The sequence below is a fragment of the Psammomys obesus genome, unplaced genomic scaffold, assembly GCF_907164565.1.
Source record: "Psammomys obesus unplaced genomic scaffold, mPsaObe1.curated_primary_1811, whole genome shotgun sequence".
NCBI classification, from domain to species: Eukaryota; Metazoa; Chordata; class Mammalia; order Rodentia; family Muridae; genus Psammomys; species Psammomys obesus.
The window spans coordinates 23,214,827-23,236,200 of NW_026585895.1; the positions used below are offsets into that span (position 1 = coordinate 23,214,827).

At 46.3% G+C, this 21,374-nt stretch overlaps 1 protein-coding gene across 1 annotated transcript in view; it reads left to right on the plus strand.

The window, feature by feature from the left end:
* The first annotated feature begins 5,371 nt into the window (after positions 1 to 5,371).
* Positions 5,372 to 21,374, plus strand: part of Pla2r1 (phospholipase A2 receptor 1) — a 109,176-nt gene continuing 93,173 nt past the window's right edge. The window contains exon 1 of the mRNA XM_055600586.1: positions 5,372 to 5,614. Coding sequence (XP_055456561.1) covers positions 5,485 to 5,614 — 130 coding nt within the window. The 5' untranslated portion in view covers positions 5,372 to 5,484. The remainder of the gene's footprint in view (positions 5,615 to 21,374) is intronic.

The window sequence follows — 21,374 nt, forward strand, 5'->3', positions numbered from 1 at the left end:
AAACTCAAAGCATGGACATGATCATTGGCCTTTTCAGAAGTTATCAAACTTGCTTCGCAATACCTACTTCCAGCTTACAGAGGACTCTATCTCTACTCTCCTACGGCTCTACCTCCATCCCAGTCTGCTTCTACAAGATTTCTATTTATCTATCTATTGCCCTTAAGGACCTTTAGGGTCCTCACACCATCCTATGTCAGTACCTGCGTCCTATGACATCTTCTGGGCCAGGTACTTCAGGTATAACCTGTGGTCTGCCACTCCCATTCTCTCTCTCTCTCTCTCTCTCTCTCTCTCTCTCTCTCTCTCTCTTGCTCTTCACTGTTTTGCTCTCTCTCCCCTTTCTCTGTTGAGGCACCCCTTCCCCCATCTTTATTCCTCTGTCTCTTTCTGTCTCTGCCCTCATGGCTCACTCAGGCCCTAACTCTCTTCTGCTTCTCTTTCTCCAAATAAACTCTTTCATATAAGGTCTGTTGTGTGCATGTGGCATCATTTTTATATAAATACTAACATACACAATAGTTTAACTGGATGAATAATGTTCCCAAATCTGTCCACTGGCGCTTCAGAGTGTGAGGGGCTTTTTTTTTTGGCAACAAGAGTCTTTGCAGATATAGTCATTTAGGATGGGGCCTTATTAAGTCAGGATACATACTAACTCCAGTGACTGATACACTTATAAAAATGCCAAGTGAAAAGTACAGAGTACTTTTCAAAAGTACAGAGTACCCAGGGGAGGAGGCTCTGTGGCAACAGATGCAAAGATTGTCATGATGCAACTAGAAGCAAGCGATGACAATGGATGTCAGAAGGTACCTGCAACTCCTGAGCTTCAAGCCTTAGTGAGTCCTTGTACTTCAGATGCATTCCACATGCCATAAGCCATCCTCTGCTATCACCAGTATGATTTCCCCTGTCTTTCTCCCCTGTGAACAAGATAAAAGATGCCTGTCTTCCTCTCTGTGGTACACAACTTGTTCATCTGCCTCCCCAGGCTTGCTGTCTACAGTGCTGCACTCTGTTTAGGGAGCTGACTTCTGTGCACTTGCTTGATTGCTGAATCAAGCTGGGTTTGGCCAGTGGAGAGCCATCAGAGTAGGCAGAGATAGATAGAAACTCTTTGTTCAGTTGGTTTCTGCTCTGGCTGGGTCAGTTGCTCTTAGCTGGTCTCCTATCCTTTAGATGTCCCCCATCCCAAGCACTCAGCTCTCAGTAGACTCCCACTACCTTGTTCTCTGAGGACTAGGTGTAGAAATGACACAGATTACAGTCAGAAATGTGTCAGTTTGCTACCCGGTATGGATTTCCCTTATTTTGTCTGTACTTTGGTAAGTAATCACTTGGTTAATTTTTTTTATTCCAACCTCTCTCACCCTTTCTTACTAAAATCCTGATTCTTTCAGTGCTTAAAACACTTCACTAATTTTGCCCCTAATCATAACCCATGAATTAAGTGAACTTTAAATGACCACATTTTCTTAACCATTTTCTTCACACACCCAGGTTCCAAACAGTTTTCTCAAGTTTCAAGTGTCTTCAAATATTATATGTTTTTTTTAAGCTTACCCATTCTTCCCTTCTTGTCTTCCCTCCCTCCTTCTCCCCCAGCCCATGCTTTCTCTTTCTTTCCTTCTTTCCTTTGCTGCCTTTTTGACAGTGTTAATGGTGGTCAGAGTCTACACATGGTGTTTCCAGGTTCTTGGCCTCACTTAAGAATGAAATAAAAGCCCACACAAATTGAAAAGCAATAAGGAAGCTGTATTCAAAGCAAAGCAATGGTCCAGATTAAAAAGGAATATAGTGCAGAGGCTGACAGAAAGCCACACATTGAAGACACTCCAGGGCCTAAGTTACCACCTCTTTTTATGGAGTCTAAAGAAATAGAGGGGCTGGTTACTTTGATGGTGATCATTATGTTTAGAAGATAATTTATGGTGCTGAAAGGACTTGTAAAAAAAATTGTTTTTAGCTTGTAAGCCATAAGGAAGTTGTTCCCATCTTGAATGCATCCTGTCAGCTAACTTGCCCAGGATGGATGACTTCCCAGTGCGGTTAGGCTCTTCTACAAAACTGCTGATTGTTGTAAATTTTCATTGCCTCAGCTATTCTTACAAGATAATGGGTCACAGGATCCACAGGCTAACTGCTAAGTTCCTCTTTTGTATGGGCTGCTTGTTTGCTTGGATGACGGAGGCATCTGCTGGGCATCTGTGATAAATCCAAGCTCTGCCTGTGCCTAAATAGGGTATGAGTTAACCCAGCTCCCCAAAAGTATAGCTTTGTGGGCTTGGCCTTTAAATTACTTGAACTAGCAATAGCCAAGGTCTTGCCTAGAGAACGCTCTAGTTTAGTGCTGGCCGGTTTTGTTTTAATAAAAAGCCTTTCTTTTATTAAGATTAAAACTCGAGTCAGACTGGTGAATCTGAAGATCCCAGACCCATAACTAGGGGGTCTAGTTTAAGAGGTTCTCTATTTGATTGAAAGGTAGGTGACATAAAAAACTCTTTTTTTTTCAGTGTGCATGTCCCTCATGTTTCATCTTATTTTAATTATATGCACACCCAAGTGTGCACAGTCATGAGACGGTAAATAAGAGATTCTCCCTAAAAGTTCAAGTTGAAGACAATTTTGCCTCATGAACTCAAATCTGGTTTGGTCCAGATTAGGCTTTCTGGTTTCCTGCCAGGACAAAGGGGACTGTGGAACAGAATTAGTCTAGCTTTGTGGTGAAGGAGCGGAGAAACCTATTCCATTGGTCAGAGCGGTGTGTGTATGCACCCTGTGTGCAGGTTATGCCTCGGGCTGCCAAGTGTATTATCTTTACAAAGGGGTGTGTGTAGCCCAGGTGAAGTGGGGTTCCTGGCTGCTAAACTACTCTCTATGTGTGCCTGTCTCAGCTCCGAGACAGTGCCAGTGCCAGGAGACTCAGAGAGAAGTGAAATATAGTCACTTCTTCAAGGTTCTCACAGTCGGGGGGGGGGGGGAGGCATACAAGTAAACAGCCCCAAGGCAAAAGGATAAGAAAGATGTCTGCAGGTCTGCAGGGGCAGTGTCCCGCCCAGGGTGTTCTTGGTGGGGGCAGGGGACATTCCCAGGGGTACAGCGCCCTGTAGCCTCGCTCTGAGTCCTGCTTGCTTGAGTCTGCTGGCCTGCTCTCCCCTGGCACACTCACAGCTCCCAGAGTCGGTATTCACATAAGGGTGGGCTGCAGTAAGCGCTCTGCATTCATTAGCTCACTGTGAACAGCATCCCGCAGAGAGCCACTGGTGCCCTTCTCCCCATTCTACAGGCTAAGGCTTAGGGAGAGCTAGCCACAGTGCCACCACGCCACGGCCTCACAAAGCTGAAACGAAGTCCAGCATGAGCGTAATGATTCTTTTCCTCAAAGGCTAAAAACCCCCAGGACAGATCTCTGCCTCAGAGAGGCATGAAAAAACAAAAAAACAAAAAACAAAACAAAAAAAAAAAAAACCTGGTAGCTCTTTTTGAGTCTTTAATGTTGAATAGGATGCCACGTCACAGGCCAGGAAGCTGTCCTCACCTCTCTTCATTACGCTAATTGCTCTGAGGATGAAATATGACTCATTTCCCTCTCTTGTCCTCCTCCTAGTCAGAGCTCTGCCACTTTAGAATATTATCTGCAAGGAGAGGGGAAGGCTCCCCTGCCTCATTATACAGAGGTTAAAAATTGAGATCCTAGCAAGTAAAAGACTTAAGAGTTAAGACTTAAGAGTTGCCTCGTTTGCTAGGGTATCTGCTGGCTGCTCTTTGTTCCAGCCAGGCATGTCTCCTTTCACCGGAGCACTTCATTCTAGCAACTTCCTATCCCAGCCAGCCTCTTCTCCCCAACAACCATGGGGGGGGGGGGGCGTGACCTTCAGAGCCCCCTACTTCCTCCTGTCTCTCTCCCCTTTGTCCTCACTGCCCTGCTTCTCTCCTGAGATTGCTATCAGTAAGCAACTTTGTTACCTAATTAGGCCACCAAGGCCAAAACCTCCCACTGCAGGCAATATGCCCACAGTGGTGTGGTTCTGAGGCCAGGTGAGAGAAGGCCGTTGTTGGTGACTGCAGGCTGTCTGCTGTGCCCACAGCATGCCTTTTCTGCATATTTTTGGGCAGAGGTACCGACTTCCGCATAAGCTGGTATGCTACAGTCTGGAACTTCTCTCATTGTCCTCTTTTCAGCTTCACTCCCTCAATTCCCTTCACAAAGGACAACCAGACAGAACCTCACGGTTCCTTAAGCCAGACTTCTAAAGACTCTCAGAGCTTGCTAGCTTCACAGAGTTCTCAGCTTACCTCTTCCTCCTCCTCCTCCCCCTCCCCCTCCCCCTCCCCCCCCCTCCTCCTCCTAGCGACTAAACCCCTTTCTCATTTTTGGCCTTTCCCTCCTGGCTGTCTCTAACAAACAAAGGCACATTTCCTAGCCTGGCTCTGAGGTACCTGTGCCTGCACTTGCCACTGACAAAATACCTAAGAAAGACATGTCCTCCAAGACCCTACCACCTGTCCTCCTTTGTCCCTAGGATCCCTAGCTGCTGTCGCCCCTCTTCTGTTTTACCATCTAAAGCCAAGGTGCTGTTTAGGCAAGGATCTTGTATCAAACTGCTCCCTTGTGCACTGAGTGCTTCCAGCTTAGTGAATGCTGAGTATTCGATAGGGAAGGTAGGCAATTAGAACGACTGCTTCCGGTCAGGGTCTGGAGAGCCTGGCAGCTTGCATTCACTTGTTGTAGCCTCCTAATTGAGGGAGAAAGTTTTTTCGTTGAGTTAAGGAGTAACCAATTTCCAATCACTCACCTTTCTGCCTGGGTTTTCTCAGCCCCACCGTGGGATGGATACTTACTTAGATAAAGCTGATCTAAGGAAACCAAAAGGCGGAGTTACTATTTTAAATCAGGATAAAGCTGGCTACCAGAGGCCCCTTCTGGTTACTCTGGAGAGATGCTGGAGACCAGCTTGGGCCCCTAGGGTGTCTCCTGTGCTCCGCATTCCAGAGGCCTCCCAGGCCTGAGGTCACCAAGCAGCCCATTTTATTTATCTGGGGACAGTCAAACCCTTGCAAGTCCAGTTGACAGGTTTCTTGACCAGGGGAGGATCAGCTCGCTCACCCTCAGGGCTGGCAGCAAACCAGAGAGAGAGAGAAGTTTGGGCACTTGTGGCGCCCGGAGGGAGGCACGCGTCGCCCCAGCCCCGCTCTGCTCTAACCCCGAAGGCAGGAGTGTGTGAGCTGCGCGGTGCCCGGCCCCTCTTCCTCCTCCCTCCCCAGGGCAGTGTGGGCAGGGCGGGGAAAACTCGGCTCTCCGCGTATCCACGCCCAGAACCCCAAGTGCGCACCCTGTGCCGACAAGGGAGGCCAGTTCATCTCCAGGGCTCCGGGGTGGCGTGGTCCTCGCGAAGGGTGGAGGCTGCTCTTGCCTCCTGTACCCGAGTCCGGCGCAGGAGACACGACTGTGGCCCCTGCTGGCGCCACCTAAAGTGTCTGATGGTGCAATGGTTAGCGATGTTGCAGCTGCTCTGGCTGCAGCCGCCGCAGCTGCTGCTGCTGCTGGGGGTTCACCAGGGCAGCTCCCAGGATTTGACCCACACCCAGGAACCAGCCCTCGCATGGCAAGGTGAGTGTCCCTGGCGTCGGGGTAAGGGCAGACTGGCACTCGGGAGTCAGGGCGGGAAACGGGTAGGGCTTGAGCAAGAAAAGTAAGAGCAGGGCAGAGTTTGTGTTGTGATCGCTCAAGTGTACTGTCCCGGAGCAGATGGGACAGACCCCATCCATACTATTTCTTCTGCACATCCTCCTGGCCTCGGAACGAGGACACGGTGAGGGGGCAGGGTCTTGTTCTCCAGGCTTGCGGAACTAGGTAGAAATAGCTTCAAATTGCAAACTTTACAAGGCTCGCCTTTCAGATAAAGCTGGGGGAAAAAAATGTTTCCTTCCATTCCCTCCTAAAGCGAGAACTTGGCTCATCCTGGGTACCCCCTACAGATGACTCCCAAACAGGTCTGTCTGCTCCGCCCATTGAGGAGGAGGGGCGCTGTCTCCAGTCTCTCGGCAGGGTGGGCCCGATGAGATTTATACAGACACAAGCTACCTTCTGCTTCTTGGTGTCTCTAGTCTGAACAATGGATCTATGATATTCATGGAGCCACTGAAAATTAAGTCACACAGCCCAAAACACGTGCACAGACTGATAAATTCAACATTGGTTTGAGCACCAAGCACATACGGTAAGACTCAAAGCGAAATTGTTAGGAAACCCAAGGAAAGACCAACATCCTGAAGGCGTGTCCCAGAGCACATGCCTGTGTGGTGATAAAAAGCAAGGAGATGACCGTAAACTGGAGGGGAGTCTCTTGGCAGCACCCATGTACTCTGTCCTAGGAATATGTTTGAGCAAGAGGCATAAAACAAGATGTAACACAGTTCTTTTTCCTTCAACACATGCACACATTTTTAAGAATTTTTTTTTCCCCACTGGGCTGTACTTTGTAGCACTCCACAGGGGCTTTATGCCCAACAAGGCTAAACCACACCAGCATTTACTCTGGAGCAGCCACGGTCAGAAATGCTCAAGAGTGTGCACAGTTGGCCACTTTGCTTCTGAGCATCCTTTTGGATCTTAGCATCCCTTTGCGTCTTAGCATCCGGGTCCTGCCTGGGCTTAGGGGGCAGCAGCTCGTGAGACAGGCTGGGGCTGAGCCACACAAAGCTAATCCTTTCTATATTTGGCAGACCCAAATCCCGGCCTGAGATAGTGGCTAATGAAGGCTTCTTTTCCATAATCAGGGGCACTTTGAAAATTAGACTCACCACACCCCACTGTACTCTGCAGATCTGGAGTTCCACCCTGTGGGCACAGAGATTCTTCAAATGCAGGCACTGCAGTTGCTGCCCTAAGCTAAGAGTACAGCTAGTGCAGTTAGTACAGACAAGCTGTACTAACTACCGCCCAGGCTCCCTTCCCAACCCCATCAACCCGCCCAACGGAATTAAAAAAATGATTTGGAAACAGGCTTGAAATGGAGTTTTGGTTAGCAAAGAAGGAAAAACAAAACATTAGTATTGGAAAGAAAAAAAAAAGCCCTAAAACAGTGTCTACTTCTGTCTTAGGGTTTCTATTCTCGTGATAAACAACACTATGAGCAACGGCAGCTTGAGGGAGAAAGGGTTTGTTTCACCTCACAGATCATAGTCCATGATGGAGGGAGGTCAGGGCAGGAATTCAGTCAAGGCAGGAACCTGGAGACAGGAGCTGATGCGGAGGCCGTGGAAGAAGGGTGCTTTCTGAATTTTTCCCTTTCTGGATTGTTTGCTCAGCCTGCTCTCTTATAGCACCTGGGGCAGCCAGCCCAGGCAGGGGAGGCCACATCAGCAGGAAGCTGGACTTTCCCATGTCATCTATTCAGAAAATGTACTACAGGCTTGCCCACATTCAAGCATCCTCTCGGCTGACGCTACCTCTTCCCAACTGACTCTAATTTGTGTCAAACTGACATAAAACTAGCCAGCACAACTAAAGTTTACATATTCAAGCGCAGGAACCAAGGAAGAGCTACTGTTCAGCCATGTTTTGGGACACCCCCTCTTCTCCCCACCTCAGCCCCGCATTGATTTACCGTTAGCCATGACTGGCGCCCACCTAACAGTGAAGACGAAAATGCAAATCTTTTTAGTTACACACCCGCTAAGAGTCCATTTACAGCAATGCATAACAGGTTACACGTGCAATATTGTTCTGCACATTCTAGGTATGCCAGCCCTGAGAGGCAAATGAGATCATATTGTGCCTTTTTACTCATTTATCAGTAATCTTTACGGGAAACTCGGTGAATGTTTTGTCTTATGGCAATAGAGTTCCCTGGGCTTCAGGGAACAGGCTGGATATGATATTTACGAGAGCTTGAACAAGTTGCTTAGTGTCTGTGCCTCAGTTTCCTCCTTTGTAAAAGGTAGAGCCTCAGAAGGCACAAGCTGGCCTCAGCGGTGTGATCATCACAACACTTTCTTCCCACCGCTAGGACTGTGTTGGCAGTTTGGCAGCCTTTGGTCAATCATTTGCTATCCTCAGTACTACCCCTGAAAGACCCTGTCCTCCACTTCCAGCCTTTTGTGGTTGACTTTCCTCACTGGAGGCTTCTTCTAGCATGTACTGAAACTCGATGACGTCACTGTTCTGGTTAGTTCTCTGTTGCTGTGACAAAGAGACTTTGACCAAAAGCCACTTGGGAAGGAAAGGGTTTATTTGGGCTGGGAAATCAAGGCAGGGCCTTAACGCATGAACCATGGAGAACCACTGCTTGCTGGCTGGCCCACTGGCTGGCTCGTGCTCATACTCAGCTAACTTCCTTATATGGCCTAGGACTACCTGCCCAGGAAATGGGATCTCCTATTGTGGGCTAGGCTCTGCTACACTAACCCATCAAGAAAATGCCTCATGGACATGCCTGCCCACTGACTAACCCAATAAACACAATTATTCAACTGAGACTCCTTTTCCAGTTGTCAAGTTCACATACTCCAGATACTGGGAGAGCAAAGGGAGAATAGAGAGCAGAGCATCCGGGGGAAAGAAAGGCAACGTGAGTAAATACATTTTGAAGCCACACTGAAGGTTAAGAGCATAACTGGAAGGTGGCCCTGACAAGAGCGTAGCGAGAGAGTTTCCTCCAATGGTGTCAGAGGCACAAGTGTAGCAAGCTCCGTCACACCAGGGTACTCCTCTGAAAAGTTAGTGCCAAGAACAACGGGGGTGTTAGTGACCGTGAGGGCAACATCTTGACCACAGGCCCCGCCTCAAGAAAAGACGGTGAAATAAGGTGAGAGGCAGGAAGAGAAGGGAACAAGAGCTAAAGGCCTCCCTGGTTTCTGTCTGATAAATTCTACATGCTCCTTCCCCGTGCGGGTTTCGGGCTCCTCAGAAAGCAATCCCTGAGATGTCTATTTATTGCAGCGAAGGTTGTTTATTTGGGAGGCGTTTCTAGGAAGGGAGAGAGATAGCGGGGAAGGGAAGAAAGCCACTGTGAGCAACTGAGGCTGAACTTCAGAGTGGACCGGCTTAGAATTCTCAGTGGGCCCCCAGAGGGACAGAAAGCTGTAGTATTTTCCACTAACATTCCTCCCCTTATTGTCGTTCCTGAGACTTTAATTCTCAGGTGCTTCTGGCCTGCCTGAAACACCTGGGTAGAAACAGATCCTGTTGGGTGAGTAGAGCTTGTCTGCAGGTGAACAATCTCTGGATTAGAGGAGTGAGCTCAGAGCCAGCAGCAGGAGCTGCACACCCCTATATTGTGGATATTAAAACAGGAGGGCTATGACACTATCTCCAAGAAGCCAAGAGAGACAGACACAGAAACACAAACAATTGCAAAACAATAGTAGGTGTTGAGACAACAAGCCATGAGCAGAGTGATAAAGGGCTGCAGGGGAGGGACTGGCCTGAGGAGCTGGAGACCCGCCAGTGGGATCTTGTTTCCCCGAAGGATAAGTACGAAGTTGGCCTATGGGGAAAGGGAGATAAGGTACCGAGTCACACTTTCTGTGAAAGTCAGGGAACCATGTCAGCAGCTGTCAAAGGTCAGTGAGCTGAAAGGTCCTCATGAGGCTCTTTTGGCCTGGTAAGGTCACTGGAGCAAGTGTGGGACTTCTTGTAAGTGTCCCAGAATCTTGCGGAGACTCAAGAATGTTGGCTACTAGAATGAAGCACACATACTCCACCCCCAGCAAAGACATCATCTGGAAAGCTAGTGTTGAGCCAAGCCAGTCCAAGCCGGAAGCATCATGCTTGAATTTTTTAAATATATTTTTTTTTCCTTTAAAATGAATAAGTGAAAGGAGATGAGAAAAGTTCAGGAAAGGGAGGGTAACAGACAGTGGGAATTCTCAGTTTGGGAGACATATCCATTCTGGGTAGTGGTACCAAATGTGTTAGGAAGACGTGTTTGTAGGAATGGCCATGAAATTGTACAGAAAGCAAAAAAAAAGATATTTGAAGCAGAAGGAGTCAAGAAACCAGCACAATACTAGAGCCAGAGTCAAGAGTCTAATGTTCACAGAAATATTTCATACTGCAATGCACAGTATATGTGGAATATATGTGTAATTGTTTCATTTAAAAGATGCCCTTGCCCAATATATCATACTGGTTTTTTCCTACTCTATACTATTTTGTCTATTCTATCATGGTGGTTATGATACTAAATTCATTCCATGAGCTGCATTAATAAGCACAGCCTTCAGTAGACAAAGCACTGGGCTAGAGTATTGATATATGTATTTGGAAGTTAACGATTTTTAGATAAAGAGAACAAAGGAGGAATCTGCTGCTGCCAGAATCACTGTGTGGGGAGCAGTGGTCCGGGGCAGCAGGCCCCTGTGGAGGAGGAGAAGAGAGACTGCCGTCTGGTAGAGCTTCCTGGGGGAGAAGAAGGAAAGGCACCTACTGGAGGCCACGGTGGGGAAGAGTCATCGCTCTGACGTTCTCCCATAGTGCCATTTCTGATGCCCTCTTGACTGACCTTAGTAGTCTCCAACGCTGGAGAGGACTCTGTGCCAGTTGACATGCACCACTTTGACTTTATCGTTAGCCTGCGGTAGGCCACAGTGATACACAGTGATTCCTTTGTAAAGAGGAAGAGGGTTAGGTAACATGCATCTGCAGGACATGCAGAGCAGGGCTCCAGGCCAGGCGTCTGTGCATGCGTTCAAAGGATTGCTGGGTGAGCTCCGTGGGCCCGTGGCCTACTTCCATCTTCTCCTACTCTATACTTGGAACATGAGGTTTTTAGCCCTAAGATGATCAACAGGTCTTCTTACTGTCTACAGCTCCTCCAATTCAAATATCCCTTGCACAAGTAAGTATTTTCATAAAGCAAAAAATGTGCAAACCTGTTGATTTACACACCATTCTAGGGAACTCCTATGTCCTTAGGCAAAAAGCACTTCTCCTAATCTGGAGATTTGGAATTTAAGTAAACAACAACAACAACAACAAAAACATGACCAGACTGGTCTAACTATGTTCCCTGATCACACATCACTCCAACCCTCTGAACTCCATTTCCCAGGTCATCATCTCTCAGCATCTCTCCCTCCATGGTTTGTTATGTTTTCTTGTTTTCTTCCTTGTTCTGCCTCCTCTGTTTGGGTCTTTACCTCATCACTTCCTTGGCACATTAGCCCAGATTTCTGGTTAGCCTGGTCCTTTCAACTCTTCATCATTAAACTTCTAATCTCATTACCCATTAGTTGTTGTCAAAGTAACAGGTACCACCAACACAGCTTCCAAGCCAATGACTAGAAAGCTTGAGTCACATGGGGAGCCCAGTGCCCCCTCAGTTCCTCTTCTTTGACCTGACAATTCAGTTATTTATCTCAGGTGTCCTGAAGCAAGAGTGCTTTTGTGCTCTCCCTAGCTAGCAAATCCTCATTTGCCTCCTTCGCTCTATCGGAGTAGCAGATTTGAGGCATCTACGGAACGTTCCTTCCCTATGCTTTCAGAAACTGTCCTTGAGAGCCTTTTAGGAGATCTTCCAACACATAGCTGAGAACATACAGTGTGGCTTGAATTGACTGAAATGGAAGAAAAAAAACCAAAAAACATAATTTATAAAAAAGAAACAAGCCAAAAGGCACCTTATAAATAGCAGATTAACTATAGTATTTCCGTGAAGGAAAGAAAGCCACTCAGGAAAAATGGGCTCTGTGATAGGTCACTAAATAAAGCAAGAGCTTTCTACTTCCATGAGTGGTCACATGACTTGTTAATTTATGATATTTTCCTGACTGTTGTTCCAAAGGAATGTGTTATTACTGCTGTTGGGAAACTGCAAGGATAAAAATAAACAGGAAACACACAGTGATTATGTAACTATGAACACTGTCTTTTTTTCGCTACCCTTACATCCAAAGTCAAGATTGGTTTTCACTTTTACGAATGTTGTCAAAGTGATCCAAATGACCCAGGGTATCCCGATCAGGATGAGGAATCCAAGGCAGAGTCTTTCATCTCAAGCACATGTTGTATAGCCTGCTGGCCTTTTCTCCATAGCACTAACTTGGATCAAAGAAGATCAGGGAAGGATCCACAGGCTTGTACCCAGTGTAGTTTCTTGGAGTCCCATGCCCAGAAGGGTCTCCAACACACAGTTTACTGTTCTGTGGTTTGGGGTCTTAATCATTTTTATCTTTTAGTTTATGTGCCTGGTGTAAGGCTGATGGACAGAGGAGAACAAGCCAGAGACTTGGGACTCAATTCACCTGGCTTTTCTTCTCTGGGATGGGTTCTTGACTGCTTCCTCCCTGGTACCTCCCACAACCACTTGCTACAAGTGAAGTAGCAAGCACACTGCCTGAGGCTTGAGAGCAGACTGCCCGCTGGCCGGTAACCTCACCATATACCCTAAGAAGACTGAGTGGGAGCTGATCGCGATCGCCTATCAACACTCTAGATACTAAGTGTGTGTCAAGAGTATTAATGGGATTGAAAGTGTGTTCCTTGTGGACCTGAAGGAGGGAGAGCTATTACTCTGTGGCTAGCCTGGGACACGTGATTTCTCTTCGCACTGGAGTCTGCAAATAGTGCAATAGGAAGAATGGTGTATTAGTTACTTTTCTATTGCTGTGTTAGAATACCATGGCCAAAGGCCAGTTAAGGAAAAGAGAGTTCATTTGGGGTTATGGTTTACTGGTGAGGGAAGCATGGCAGCAGGGGGCCAGAGCAGGAAGCCAAGAGATCACATCTTCAACTTTAAGTAAACGAGAGAGAGAAAGCTGCAAGGGGGACAAAGCTACACACTCTCAAAATCATTCCCCTGCAGCCAAGTGTAAGCACCTCTCTCCCCGAATAGCGTCACCAGGTGCTCTAATACAAGAATCTGTGGGGACATCTTTTATTCAAATCATCACAGTCAGGGACAGGGACAGTTTGAATTGTGTCCTCAAACCCCCAATCATGCGGTAGAGTTAAAGTGAGTTGGTTAGTGTGGCCTTAATCTTATACAGTGGTATAGTCATAGTAAGAGGAACTTGAGATGAAGAAATATGAATAGGAAATAGAGGTATGTGTAGAAAATCATCTAAAGCAAATGAGAGGGGCTCCTTCCCTCCCTGCCTCAGAAAGACCTAACCCAGCCCAGCTTGACCTTACTCTTCAGCCTCCGTAACGGGGAAAACAGCAAATTTCTGACGTTTAAGCTACCTAATTTGTGGCAACTAATAACGGTATAAACAGTAGCCCACCTTAAATGTTGTGTTGTGTTAGATTTCTTAGCACCTACTTCGAGATTGCATTAATTTTTAAACAGGCATGTTCCTAAAGCAGTTAGGATAGACAGCTCAGTGTAAACACTTTTGCCTTAGAGAGGTCATTCATATTGCATTTCTGGAGCCTTTTTTTTTTTTTTTTTTTTTTTTTTGGTTGATGGTTGGAGCTGGGTTCAGTCTGTATCATTTCCCCCAGGGCTTCAATATGCAGGCATTTGAGCAGGAAGTTTAACTCAACAGCCTTACCTCGTCCTGCCTGAACTTGCTCTTTGTAAACGTGCTCCCTGGTGACTAAGATGGTATAGTTTCCACACGGGCTGTAAGAAAATAACAGAGCCATGGTGAAGAATGATTCCCCCACCCCCAGCAATTCTGCTGGGTACTTTCCGGTTAAATGAAAGCAAAATGATGTGGGAATAGGCTGAAAAATGAAAAGGAAGAAATGTGTTCCTTGCTCAGTTTTATATCTTCTTAGTAAGATATAAAATGATGGCAAAGAGCCTGTCTGGGGGTGGATGCTAGGAGGCCAGGGGCGGGGGGGGGGGGACAAGGGGAGAGGGTGAGAGTGGGCTGGGATGGCTGAGACTGTCAGAGCAGTCCAAATCATCACTGCACCTGCAGGGGTTGGAAAGCAGCAATTTGAAGCCTCACAGAAGGTGTGCCCGGTGGAGCGGCTTAAGCTGGGTTTCATTTTCCCCACTTGCGACAAAGGATATTGTGTGCCTCTCAGAACCCGAAGCAGTGATTTGGGGAGATTAGAGAAAAATGGGACAAGATTTAGCAAGAGTGGACGGGTGGGCCTCGGGAGGTGTCGATTATTCAGGCTCACACAAAGCAGGAAGACTACAGAGGACACCTCAGAGTCAAGGACATGCTAGGGCAGGAAGAGGGGAGGAAGCACTGAGGCAGGAGGCGTTTCATGGTTGGGGGTCGTTTGTTTGTTTTTTGCTTTGGTGTGGTTTTGCATGTGACTTTTTAGTTGATTAATAAAAGGCAATAGACAAAAACCAAGGACTGTTAAAGGTATGAATAACACTCAGGCGATGTGCAAAGGCCTGTCAGCAGAGAGGCGTGGAAAGGCCTGTCTCCCTGTTCTGTGGGGAACCAGGCAGAAGCCCTTGCCGGGAGCATGGGAAGTTCCTCATTTCTGGATGGCAAAGTCCTATGGAAGAGAACCAGATTTCTCCAGATTTCTCTATCCCTGAGCTGGGAGGAGAGATTGCTTCAACAGCTTCCCAACACCCCTTCCTGCTAGAGTCAGGAACAGCTGCACCCAAATTCCTGTGGTCACTGTGTTTGTTGGGGCGCAGACAAAGCCAAATACAGGATGTTGATAAAGAAGGTCCATCTCCAGAGAGAAGCTACCAACCTTCAGACCAGTGACAAGAAGGTGCCTTCCCCACTAACTTCTGCACCCTTCTGTATGCAAGTAGAAATACTGCCAGAAGGGAGACAGGTTAACTGGTAAGAACACTTGGTTGCAAGCATGAGGGCCTGAGTTCAAATCCCTACATGAAAAGAGTCCATCATAGTTGCATGTGCTCTTCTTTTTTTAAATTTTATTTTATGTGTATTAGTGTAAAGGTGTCAGATCTCTTAGAACTGAGGTCACAGACAGGTGTAGGTGCTGGGAGTCGAACCCTGGTCCTTTGGAAGAACAGAGAGTATTCTTAACCACTAAGCCATCTCTCCAGCCCTTGTAACTCCACCCCTGGGGGATGGACAGACACAGAAGGATCACTGGGGCTTGCTGGCTTCCAGCCTAGCTCCGGGTCGGTGAGAAACCCTGCCTCAATATAGGAAAGAATATCAGAGGACACTCATCTCCTTTGGCCTCTGATGTAACCTCCATGGGTTACATCACACACACACACACACACACACACACACACTAAATGATCCGATTCAAGGAGAAGCTGCAGGACCCCCTTTGGGGGTCAGTGGGCGATATTTGGGTGGATGAAGTAAAAGGCTTCAAACTCAGGGAACTGGGAAACGAGACTGACACGGAACACAGTTCACAATCTGTGACTTCTTAATAGCTTGTCTTAAGCATTGTGCTGGACGTGAGCTGTGCACTTGAACTTCCGTTGCAGCTCCCTTGACCCTGAATAACACAGAGGCCAGCTTCCTCATGGTGTGACCTGTTGAATACCGGAGATGCCGCTGTAGCTCGGGGTTTCTTTAGAGCTCAGGTCTGTCCTCTGTCAAAACTCATCCTGGCCACGCTCTGCGTCTAAGAGAGGAGCGAAGTCAGGAGACACTGACTGACAAGAGGTAGAGAAAACCTGGAGGTTTCCCAGCAGCAGAAGAGTCTCAACTCTAGTTGGCGCTGAGAGGATTTCAGTTGTACTTTAACTCTCAGTGGTCTTGATCGGGTTTGTTTACTCTGGTGGTTGAGGAATTAAAAGGCAGGAATAATCTCTTGTGTGATAGGCAGCAGCTCTGAGAAGCTCTCAAACAGCTGTCAGCCAGTGAAGAAAGCCTTTTATCAGGGATGGGAAGACATGCCACAAGCACACAAAACCACCCTCCTCAAAGCAGATAGGATGCGCAGGAAACCGGACCATCTCCTCCTCAGCCGCTGGGGCTTCGTTAAGTCTTTGAAGAGTCTTGTTCCCCTAATTTAGAGTTGCTGAGTTTGAAGAAAGACAGAACGGCTGATAGGCCCACAAATGTTACATAAACAGGTCATCATTCAGCTTTGAACTGGCTGGGCCAGTCCATCAACAGAGGCCCTACTGGCTGGAGAAAAAGCCCAAAGGCTTTTTTGCTTTACAGTGCCAAGCTTTTGTTTCAGGTCAAGAGGGTAGAAGCCAGCCATTTTGGAAGTTCCTCATCTTTATTACCTAGCCCTGGTCCCTCTCCTTATCTGACTGCCTACCAGGGAATCTGTCTAATCTAGTCCCTTACTCTGACCCAAGGAGTTAGGAGAAATCTGATAGCCATTTAAGTACATGAAGCCAGGACCTATAGATGTAAAAATCTCAGTTCTCATCTTAAAGGGGATCAGAGATAGTTTATGCTGGATCTATTTTGAGTGCCCATAGCTCAGGAACACAGATTTAAGTTACTGCAAATTCCATCTCCGATGTGGAAGCAGTTTTATGTTTTTGCCTGATAGTTTGTATGTTTTGTTTTGCTTGTTTGTTTTATAGTTTACATGATAAAGAAAGTCGTAAATCCAGGGAAGTTTAAGACACATTGGTGAGTACACAAGAGGGGTGTGTTCAACGAGATAGGGGTGCTATTCTACAGGCCCAGGAGACACTCTCAGCTCTTGGATTGGTGGATCTAGTGTTTGCCAAGTTAATAGCTTCTGAGAGGTTTCTACTTAGTATTCCAAGGTGTTATTTCAGATACATAGGGGGGCAAAGACTGTGTGTTCCACAAAGTTTTTAGTTTTTAGTTCCTAAAACTAGCCCAAGATAACGTAATTAGCCTCTGAATCTACAAAATCCCAGTCTCTCCTCAGTCCTGAGATTCCATTCCAGGTGTCAGTCTCTGAAGACCCAGAAACTCACACTGCGAGTTGTTTTGTTCACAGCCAGACACAGCTTCTCTTCAGAGATTTCTGTTCATGTACCTTTCTAGAATCCTTATGTAATGCTCAGCGTTTTGTTGCTATAATGAAATAACCAAGGCTGTGCAGTTATTAAAGACTTTTGGTTCATTGAGTTCACAGCTCTAGAGGTTCAACAGCTTGTCACCAGATCAGTTCTAGGGAGGACCTCATTACAGATGACATCACAATGGCAGAAGTATGTAAGGACATCATTACAGATAACATCACAATGGCAGAAGTATGTAGAGACACTGACAAGACTGGAAACCACAGGAGCCCTTGGAAGACACACGCATCCCAAATCCCAAATCCCTGCCATAGCACCTACCTTCCATTGATAACCCAGTCCTGCCATCTCTTCCCCCTTGTGGTGTCTCCCTCACTTGCATGTCTGTCTCCAATGTGAATCTCCAATTCTGGGCCACAATTATACTTTCCAGACTGTTCCTCAGATCCCTCCACCTACCACCTTCCTCTGCCTAAATTTAGAGTGTCTTGGTTATTTGTCTTTTTATCTGGGTACCTAAAGTGATGATGGGCACATAAAAAGTGCACTATAAATGTTTTAGTTGAAGTCTATTTGACCCTAGTTTCTCTCTTAAGTAACAGCCTCAGCTATGTCTCGTTCTAAAAGCTCTCTTTTGTATAATTAATAACATAAAAGTTTTTAAAAATAAAATTTAGGACCGTCATAGAATGACCCCAAAGGACAAAGAAGTCATTCTAAGTTCACATTTTTCTGCTGCCAAAATTTTCTCTATAGCTATGCTGTCACCACCTAAAAGCTGACTATTTTCATCATCTCTGAGCTTTGGTGACACTCCAGAGTGTCCAGAGTAGCCCCTTTGCAAGTTTCCTCTGTTGGCCACCACAGTATCTGCTGACTCACCTGCCTGTTGTTCTGAGCACCGTGTGACAAGCAGAGGCAGCCCTCTGGGACCAGTACACGCCTGTGGCTACAGATATTAGGCTCCTTGTCAGTATTTCTTGGGTGAGAATTTGAGGACTGTGATTCTCTGATATTCAGGGCCAGAAGATAACCCTTTATCCCTGGCGTCCACCATTTTGGACTTCTGTTAGGCAAAATGTATAATTATACATTTTGAGCTATAATTACCTGTCACTTCCTCCAGAGGGCAGCACTCGGGTTTAGCTAGCCTTCCATCTTTGGGTCCCCAAGCGCGTCACTCGTGTCATGCTTGCTGTTTGAAATTTCAAGCTGCCCACTTCAGCAATCTATAGCCGTTCGTTTCTTCCTTCTAAGTGTTTTGTCAGGGTATATGAAAATAAAGCCACAGTAGAGTACAGTCCTCGGTAAACTTCGACTGAGTATCCCAAGTCAAAATGGATTTGGAAGAAAAGCAATGAATGAATGGTTCAGTTCACTCCAGACCTGTCTTTCCCAGATCTGTCTGACTCTGGAGGTCATGGGTCTGGGTCTATGGGCAGCGCTTGTCTCCCTGCAACTTATGCTCCTTGGCCAAGCTGAGCAAGTATGAGTACAGACATGTCCCTACATGGAAGGGTCCCATCTTCTTCCTCCTGACAGCAGTTGAAGGCTCAGTTAAGTGTCTTTTTATGGGATCTTTTTCCTTCGCCCTGGTTTTATTTTAATTACTTATTTTCACAAACCCATTTTGTGTGCAATTGTAGCACTGTCTCTTTGGCACTGACGGGACTTCCTTCGTTACATTAGCTAAGGTCACTGTTTAAGATGCCACAGCACACGGATCAGATGGATGGTTTCCACAGACATATTTGAGACTAACAATTCCTTGGCCTCTAGGCCTGTCCCTCTCCCGTATGGCTGGCACCAATGAGTGCTTGTTGAGTGAATGAATAAGTCAATGTTTTACCTATATTCAGGAAAAAATAATACCTTAGCTTAAGCTGAACGGTTGACCAAACAAGAGCTTCCCTCTCACATCTGAGAAACTCAGAAGTAGAAAGAGGGGACTATTTTGCCTGTGTTTTAATGGATGTAAATTACCTTGTAAATTTCTTCTAGTAATCCATACTTCTCCTCCCAAATTTATAATTAGGAAGCAAAGAACATAACACTTCCTTGCAAAGAGATGTAGTGATTCTGGCAGTACTTCATTAATCACTTAATCACCGCTCAAGCAGAACCAATGTTCTTGACGTAGTATAATCAATCTTGATTCCTCCAGCACTTGATTTCCATCCTTTTGGAAATGCACCCACTACACACACTCAGGATCAGTGGCCTCGTTACACATCCCGGGAATTTCAGGGACAACTGTTATGCGCACACAGGAGCAGCCAGAAGGGTGACGCCTACAGTGGCTCTCTTCATGGAAGACTGTTTTGTTGTTAGTGAAGTCAAAGGGATTGGTGGTGCTGGAAGGCAGGTGTGGTAGCTCACGCCTGGGATCCCAATTGCTTGCGATGCCAGGGCAGAAGGAGGGAGCTCAGGACTAGCCTATGGGATAGCTGGATTCTGCCTCTAATAAGCAGGGGAGAGTGACGGAGACGTGAGTTGTTAGGATCAGACTCCGGTGGCTTGGGTCGTTTGCTAACTTAAAGGATGGAGAGGTAGCACATTTGTTTGTGTAGGTGAGCCTACTGGTGTGAGATACACACTGATTTGCTTCCCCGAAGCTGCATCCCATGGTACGGGCATGGTTCCAGGACTCGGTAGCACGGATCAGGCTTAACTAGTAGTCTTTTATGCTTTGGAATGGATTTTGGTGATTACGAGTGTGATTCCACCATTTCTAATTCTGCCACTCTTTCTCCTTAAATGTGCATTCATCTGGAACCTTAAAACATTGTTTTTTCACCTCTAATCCTGGTGATATGCAATGTCTTTGTCTGCTTATTCATCCTGCCACTCCTATAGCTCTTGTTCATGTCACAATTTTTTTCTTTTTTTTGTTTTGTTTTTTGTTTGTTTGTTTTTGTTTTTCAAGACAAGGTTTCTCTGTGTAGCTTTGGCTGTCCTGAACTTGTTTTGTACACTTCAAACTCACAGAGATCCCCCTGCCTCTGTCTCTCCAAGTGCTGGGATTACAGGCCTGGACCACCTTGCCTGGCTGAGACAAGGATTTTTAAAATCTGATTCTTTGAATAGTATGTTTCCCCCATAAAGGATAATAGCATGATATCTCAGAATCATGTTGCCCTCACTACGTGTGATTAAGACAAAAGTAAACTTATCTTTAATAACATTAAAAAAAATAGAGTTCTGTTTGGCAAATGTTCAGAGTAGAACTATGATGCCCAGCAGATCTGCAGTCTGCAGTAGCTCTGCCACTCAGGGTCAGGAAGTCCGAGGACTCCTTCCAGGGTCTTGTTGGATGAACAGGTGAGTGACTGCCCCACTTGCAGTCATGAAAGCGTACCTCAGCCAGAGCTGAACAGTTGATCAGGCCAGTGTTCCCCTCGCACTTCTTAGAAACTCAGAAGTAGGGGTCTTACTTGGGTCTTCTCATGGGCCATGGTAGTTTTTCGTGGTTTATTTACCAGACTGTCCTTCACATCCTTATGAGATTTGTATCATTCATGGCCCCAACAGTGAGGCTCTCAGAGATCGGGTCATCAGTCCAGAGCTGCACAGCTGGTCTGAGGAGGGTCCACCTGTATCCACAACTCTTCTCCACAATCCAGTTACTCAATGTGCTCATCTGAGATGGATATACTGAGGCCCAGTCAGTAGCTATCAGAGCTGGATACATTTGACTGTGTACATCAGATAGAAGCTGAGCTACAGGGCGATCACAGCAAAATAATTATCCTTTATTGAAAAATTAATGGAACTCTGAGCTAGCTAGAAAGCAATTAGTGGATTACAGCAGAAATTAAGGCTAGCATTCTGCCCAGGCATGAAAAGGTGAAAAGAAGGGTCGGAGGGAAGGTTAATTATTGAAGTCCATATCACATTGGCGAGAGGTAGATTTGATTTTGAATGACTATTACTAATAACCACCCAGAGATGGCTTTCATTAGGAAAACAAATTTCCTGATCTAAATGAAATCTCCCTAAAACTATTCATTACCTACCCCAACCCCTCGGCACTCGCTTCTCTTCTGCTCTGATGTATGGTAATCAAAGCATTTTCCTGACAACTAATTTAACTCCTCAAACACATGGTTATAAGAAAGGTTATCAATTATTAAATGAGGTATGGCTTTCACTAATACATTGACAATGTTTTCAACAGAGTCTTAAGTGATTTGGGTTACTATAAATCAGCTCTCAGCCTGATCAGTTTTGGAGGAAACCAAACGTATTTGCCCAAATAGGAGGCACTATCCCCTCAGTCCTGTGTATTAGAAGGCTCATTTACACTGTCACAAACCTCCTATGGCTCCCCCTGTCTCTGCTCTGCCTTTGCTATCACTCTCTGTGCCCTAAGCCCATTTAAAGGAAATGGATAAGCTCCCTTCAGAGTTTTAGAGAAAAAATGGGAAGTAAAGTGTAATATGGGAGCCTGGCTAAGGGCAGGACAAAAGAACTCGTGGATATGAACAGATCTTCTGCGATAAGGCCACCTTACAGCCCAGCTGCCATGGGCTTTAAGCAGCAGCT